Genomic DNA, 6,424 nt, shown 5'->3' with positions numbered 1-6,424 from the left:
CCATCATGTTATTTTGGTGTTAGGTTCAAAGCCTAAACGTAATTAACTTTATATTTTCCCAAACGTTCTCCTGCAGTCATACCAGCAGGAGCTGTTTCCACTGGGGCACAGCTGTGCTGTCTGTGGTAAAATCAAGTGCAAAAGGCACAGGTGAGTTTGTATGTTTTACTGCTTAGTGGGTGATTAATTCAAAATATATATTTAGTATTTGGTAAAACAATTTTGTGTAGTAACATTTGTTGACATCAATATAATATTGTATTCAGATGCGGTTTACTTTTTCACGTGAAAAAAGATCCTATACTACACTCTAGTGGTCAGAGATATTCATAACACTTTCTTGTAACCAACAGACCGACTTTACTACTTGAGAATTATCAGCCATGGCTTGACCTAAAGATTCCTTCAAAAGTGGATGTCTCTCTTTCAGAGGTAATATCTTTTATTATGTAATTGCTTTAGTTTTTAAAAAAAATGTGTATAAACTGAACCTATATTTATACACTATTCTATTTTCTATTTTCACTCAAGATTCTGGAGCTTGTTCTAGAAAATTTTGTGTATCCCTGGTACAGGTAAGCAGTTTGACCTAGTCTAAGAAACAGTAACCTTTAAAACGTAACATTTGTTATATTAAAAAATAAATATTTTGATTTTTTTGTTGTTTTTAGAGACATCACAGATGATGAAGGGTTTGTTGATGAGCTAAGAATCACTTTGCGTTTTTTTGCTGCTGTGCTTGTCCGGCGAACCCAAAAGGTAACATCCTGATATAAAAAAATCCTGAACTTTAAAAAATGAGTGATATTACAATATTAATACATTTGTATTACGTCAGGTGGATGTGGCATCAATGATCACAAAAAAGCTTCTTAAAGTTTCCATGAAGCACATTGAGATAATCAGCAAAGCCAGACAGAAAGGTTGAATTGATTCTCTGAATACAAATATATCCGTAAGTCATATATCCTTAAACCACAGACTGCAGACTCACTCTCGCTCTGCTCTGTAGTGAAGAACACAGAGTTTCTTCAACAGGCTGCTCTGGATGAGTATGGTGCTGACCTTCATGTCGCCCTTCGCAGTCGCAGGGATGAGCTCCTGTACCTCAGGAAGCTGACGGAGATGCTCTTCCCCTACATCCTGCCCCCAAAGGCTACAGACTGCAGGTAACACAAAGCACTGGCAGTAAAAGCCACAGTGTCAAAACATTACATCATCTGCATACTTGATAACCTTAGAGAGGAACAGCATGGGCACCACACTAGCAGTAGATCAGAACCACGCTTTTGTCTTTCTATTTCTTATTTCCTGCTTCCTTCATCTCCTCACTCCTCTCAGATCTCTAACTCTCCTCATAAGAGAAGTCTTGGCTGGTTCTGTCTTCCTTCCTTCAATGGACTACTTGGCTGATCCTGTGAGTGTAGACGCACCAAGGGCTCAGTTTCATTTCAGCGGGCAGCAGCATGCAGCGACTAAGAAAGTCTTCTCTTCTTGTTTCAGGACACAGTGAACCATTTAGTTCTGATTTTCATCGACAACTCCCCTGTAAGTGAACTTTGAATTTAGTCACTGCTGTTTTTTGTCTTTTACACAACTTTACAGTTTTGCTTTTTGTCAACAGTAACTGTATTTTCCAGACTGTAAGTCACACTTATTATTATCCTTTGGCTGGGTTTGCAACTTATACCTGGGTGCGACTTATATTAAAATATACAAGTTCATGTCATGTGTTTTTTCACACTGACAGCCACTAGAGGGCACTGGTGCGACTTACATGTGTTTTTTTATTCTTCATTATGCTTTTTTGGCTGGTGCGACTTATTGTCCAGAAAATACAGTATTATGACACCAACTAGTTGCAAACAACATGACCATGTTTAATTTAGCCTGATTTTATGTTTTCTTTATATCATCTTCATGAAAACTTCTGTAATTTTGAATCCTTGGCCCAATGGAAGGATATGACATTGGGCCCCTATTTATGTGTTGATATAATATTCTATTATATTAACCATTATAACTACCGACCCCCTCATACAGCACCACTGTGTTCAAGAATTACACTGTGTCTAATTTGTGCCATAAAAAATATAATTTACAATAAACAAATACGTATTGTTATTCTTATTTTCAACCTAAGCCCGAGGACGCCTCAGAACCGTCTTCAGCACTGGTTCCTTTCCTCCAAAAATATGCCGACACTCGCAACAAAAAGTCCTCGGTGAGTTCTTTCTCTTTTGTCAAAGCACTGAGTGGTAAATATGTAATTTTCCTATTTTTATCTAATGAGTATATTGAGATATACTACCTTTTATGACATACATACAATCAAACCCTTGAGTGACTGATGATCTGACTTTTTTTTCTGTTGGTTCTTTTTCTCAACAGGTTCTGAAACTCGAACTGAAAGAAATCAGAGAACAGCAAGACCTGCTTTTTCGTTTCATGAACTTTTTGAAGCAAGAAGGAGCCGTGCACGTCCTACAGTTCTGCCTAGCAGTTGGTAAGTGTTCACAGGTGACTTTTCTCTGCAGTCTTTTCAAATTGTTAAAATTAGGTTTGGATAATCTTAGGAGCCCTAACTGCCATGTAGAAAAATCTAGATTGGTCACAAACTACAGTAGTCTCAATCTGAGATTGGGTTGAAAAACGTCGCTGTTCCTATGGCGACCCCTGTTGAAAATCAGGTAAAGTTATCAGAAACACTGTAGCAAATGTAATTAAGATGATGGCGGGGAGGCGTAGAAGACAGGACGCTGATATGAATGTTGAAATTAAAAATGCTGAGATGTTTAATCAGCAGTGACCACAGGTCAGACAGAGCAGACGCTAGCATTAAAATGGCCGTCTTAGGTGGAGCAGGCTGAAGACAGACGACAGCCAGACGGAAAATAGAACATAAAGTAGATTAACAGCTTAGTAAAAAAGGTTATCAGCTAAAGTAATGGGAGACATAATGAACTTTTGATTTGTGTGACTCTTAATTTCTCAGAGGAATTCAACAACAGCATACTGTGCCCGGAGTTGTCAGACTCCGCCAAGATGATGCTCCACGAGGAGGTGAAGAAGATCTACGAGACCTACTGTTTGGACGAGAGTGTGGACAAGATCCGCTTTGACCCTTTTATCGTGGAAGAAATACGCAACAGTAGGTTCTCTCTGAGTTGTCCATGGTGTTTAATAATTCCTCTAAGCAGATTGTATTAGTTAAAATTATTTTTTTGTAGTTGCAGAAGGCCCATATGAGGAAGTGGTGAAACTCCAGACCATGAGGTGTTTGTTTGAAGCCTACGAGCATGTCCTGTCCCTCCTGGAGAACGTGTTCACTCCCATGTTCTGTCACAGCGATGAGGTCAGCAGTTTGGATTACCAAATATAATAAGTAACTCTACTGACACAGCATAACTACACTGAACTACTGCCTGGGCTCAATAAAAGTAAATAATCAATTTTATACTGTATGTCTGGGCTATAAGATTATAAATTTAACCAGATTTATAAACTGGGAAATTCAGCCAAGGCGAATATTTCTTACATTAATAATTCAGTCATTTGGATTTGTCGCAACAGCTCCAAAACATATTAATCTACCTGCTGTTATTTGATGTTCTGTTCCAGAAATATACAGAAAAAGTTCAAATTTAGTCATTTTGATATGTTTTGATTAATTGAAATACATCACCAAGATCATAATTAGACAGATAGATGTATTTCATTGATGCAAACCTGGGAAATTCCAGTCATTAATCATGATTAATCACAATTAATTATGACCATTGTGATAAATCCACTACTCGCTACCCTGTGAGTTATGAGATTAACAATTTGATTAGTTTGACAGCTCCAGCATGAACACATCGGTTTAGAGCCTTTGCCTTTGGAGTTTGTTGGGCAAAAAAAAAAAAGTATTTGTCATTTCACACCGAGTTAAACTGACAGTTTTCATCCATAATTTAAAATGTTCTGCTTCCAGAAGGACATATTGCTGGATAGTAAACAGCTAACACTTCTAGACACACAAGTGATGCAATGGGTTGCATGTTGCTAGGCTACAGAGAGTGCTGCGTTCACATGGTCTGTGTGACTGTGAATATTCCTCTTTACTCGGCAATTGTAATTCTCTCTGCATTTCTCAAACGACCACAGACTTGGCAAATATAAATCTGTGTCCGGGCCATGTGTGGCCCAGGGGCCACTGTTTGAATCTGATCTGCATCCTCTCCTTTGATATTGTAGAGACTGCTTTAAAATGCAGTTGTTTTATTGCAGAGTAAACAGCCATTTACTTTTATTTCTACAACAGTGAGAACAGTGAGAGCTACAAACATTAAATCCAGTTTTTTTTTAGAGATCCCACTTTTGTTCTGTCCTCTTAGTGTCCTATGCAAAATGTACTACAGTCCATCACCAATGCCAGATGCCTAACCAGCCAATGAGCTGTCGCTGCCATTATGCCAAGCTGCCAAGCTAAATTTCACCCTTCAGCGGCAGTTTCATTGAATGCAGCTGGGTGCACTGTTGCTCAGCCATTGTCCGCTGCAGGCCACAGAGCTGCATGAATAATTTTGTCAGTGACAATCGTTTTTTTGTGAGAAACCCGAGACATGTTCATGTTCTCTTAAAACATATTAGGAATTATTAATTTTATTTTGAAGATATAAACTTTACAGATAATGGTTCCTCAGAGATAGAACAAAATAAAAATGTTATTTCTCTTCTTTTCTGATACTTTTCTAGTACTTTCGTCAACTCCTGCGAGGCGCTGAGTCACCAGCCAGGAATTCCAAGTTGAGCAGGTAATTTTAACTGTAGAAGATTTTTGTTTTTCCAAAGGTCCCTGAAGGGCATTTTGTGCAAATAAAACACATAATGCTTCCTTGGTGGTTTACCCTGCTAGAAAATAAGTGAATTGTTGTTACTGTTAAGTTAATGAAACTTTAGTTTTGACATTTTAACTTGCTTTCCAACTCACTTAGAAATACTGAAACATTCTCTGTATCACACTCTTTACTGTCCAAGTGAAGTGATCTGAGCCAAAAGGGGTTTAAGGCCCTGTTTCTAGATTGGGGGCCTGGTGTGTACGTGGCCCCTTGGCCCTGCCACTAACTCCTTCTGCATATTGTTCCAGAAATAGCCTCAGTTTGGATGACATTCGGTGAGTATGAGGCATCAGTGTGCTGATCAGAAACAGTGGCTGGCTGAGCAGTGCTGCTGCACGAAAGATAACAAATACACTTCATTCTCGTCTGACCAGTCAACAGTGGAAAATATCACAACCCATTGAACCGGGTGTTTGTTTCATTCAAGGTGTTGGCTCTAAAAAGCACTAGTTGATTTAAAAATAAAAACAAACAAAACTATTTCACCTCGGCAAATCGAGGAAAACTTGTAAACTTTAAAAAACATACAAAACTATAATGTACAACAGCGGTACCCAACCTTTTTGTGCCACAGACCAGTTAAATGTCTGAAATTTTACTCACGGACCGGCCTTTAATAAAATGATACGACGGGCATAAAAACAGGTATTTTTTTTAGATATAATAGAAAAAAATTAGAGGTAATGTATTATTTGTTATCGGCTGGAGCAGACCTTTTAAGAAGGTAGCGGATGTAGGTAAGACATGTGACTGAGGCAAGAATCTTGAAGTGTGAGTCATAGACAGATGCGGCGGAGTGAATCTGGTAATTTTTCAAAAAATAAAACATCACTCAGAATCAGATAATAAATAAAACAGAAATAATAATTGTAAGTTATGCATTCTTTCTGTCTGGCCCGGTACCAATTGACCCACGGACCGGTGCCGATCTGCGGCCCAGGGGTTGGGGACCACTGGTTTACAACTTTACAGATCAGGCAAAAGGACACAAAAATAATTTTGTTGTTTTCACATATGAACCATTTTTTATGGCTGTTGTTGAACAGGCATAAAAAAATGCCTTTACTGTACTTGTTCAAGCTATTCACTTATATATGAGCCTAAATTTAGAGACATTTGTATCCAAAACAAAACCTACTGTTGTTGACAATCTAACAAGGACTCCACTGATGCCACTTAAAAAGAACTTAAGAAGTTATAAAATATCGCAATCACCAACCAGGAGCCTCAACTCCCTCCATGTCAACCCTCCACCCTTTTCCATCACACATGATCCTCCGTTTCTGAACTTCCACTACCATACTGTGGTTCTACCACATACGACCCATACTGCCTCCACTGCTGTGATTCATGGTGCTCTCCGTCCACTTTGCCCATGGGAAACCTGAATCCCTGGTCTGCTCCTAGTTCCTGGGACTGGAGCCCCGAGTCTCCATCCTCACTCTTCACCACGTCTGGCAGCTCCTCACCCGCATCTTTTAATTCCCTCCATGTCCAGTCCACAACCTACTCCACCTTACCATACGGCTCACTACCCCACC

General features: G+C 39.0%; 1 protein-coding gene across 6 annotated transcripts in view; it reads left to right on the top strand.

Moving 5' to 3' along the window:
• LOC103378081 (sorting nexin-14) overlaps positions 1-6,424 on the top strand; it is a 17,945-nt gene that overhangs the window by 1,311 nt on the left and 10,210 nt on the right. For 4 of the 6 annotated variants that reach the window (XM_025054008.1, XM_025053999.1, XM_008309171.3 and 1 more), the window contains exons 3-16: positions 77-150; positions 354-432; positions 532-575; positions 672-759; positions 839-923; positions 1,013-1,169; positions 1,342-1,417; positions 1,504-1,548; positions 2,144-2,224; positions 2,392-2,506; positions 2,996-3,151; positions 3,231-3,355; positions 4,741-4,799; positions 5,132-5,158. In XM_025054008.1, coding sequence (XP_024909776.1) covers positions 77-150; positions 354-432; positions 532-575; positions 672-759; positions 839-923; positions 1,013-1,169; positions 1,342-1,417; positions 1,504-1,548; positions 2,144-2,224; positions 2,392-2,506; positions 2,996-3,151; positions 3,231-3,355; positions 4,741-4,799; positions 5,132-5,158 — 1,211 coding nt within the window. Of the gene's footprint in view, positions 1-76; positions 151-353; positions 433-531; positions 576-671; positions 760-838; positions 956-1,012; positions 1,170-1,341; positions 1,418-1,503; positions 1,549-2,143; positions 2,225-2,391; positions 2,507-2,995; positions 3,152-3,230; positions 3,356-4,740; positions 4,800-5,131; positions 5,159-6,424 lie in introns of those variants that run through there. The other 2 variants (XM_008309180.3, XM_025054021.1) reach the window with 2 other exon arrangements.

Source organism: Cynoglossus semilaevis, chromosome 1 (assembly GCF_000523025.1).
Source record: "Cynoglossus semilaevis isolate Cse_v1.0 chromosome 1, Cse_v1.0, whole genome shotgun sequence".
Lineage (NCBI taxonomy): Eukaryota > Metazoa > Chordata > Actinopteri > Pleuronectiformes > Cynoglossidae > Cynoglossus > Cynoglossus semilaevis.
This window is presented reverse-complemented; position numbering and strand designations above follow the sequence as displayed.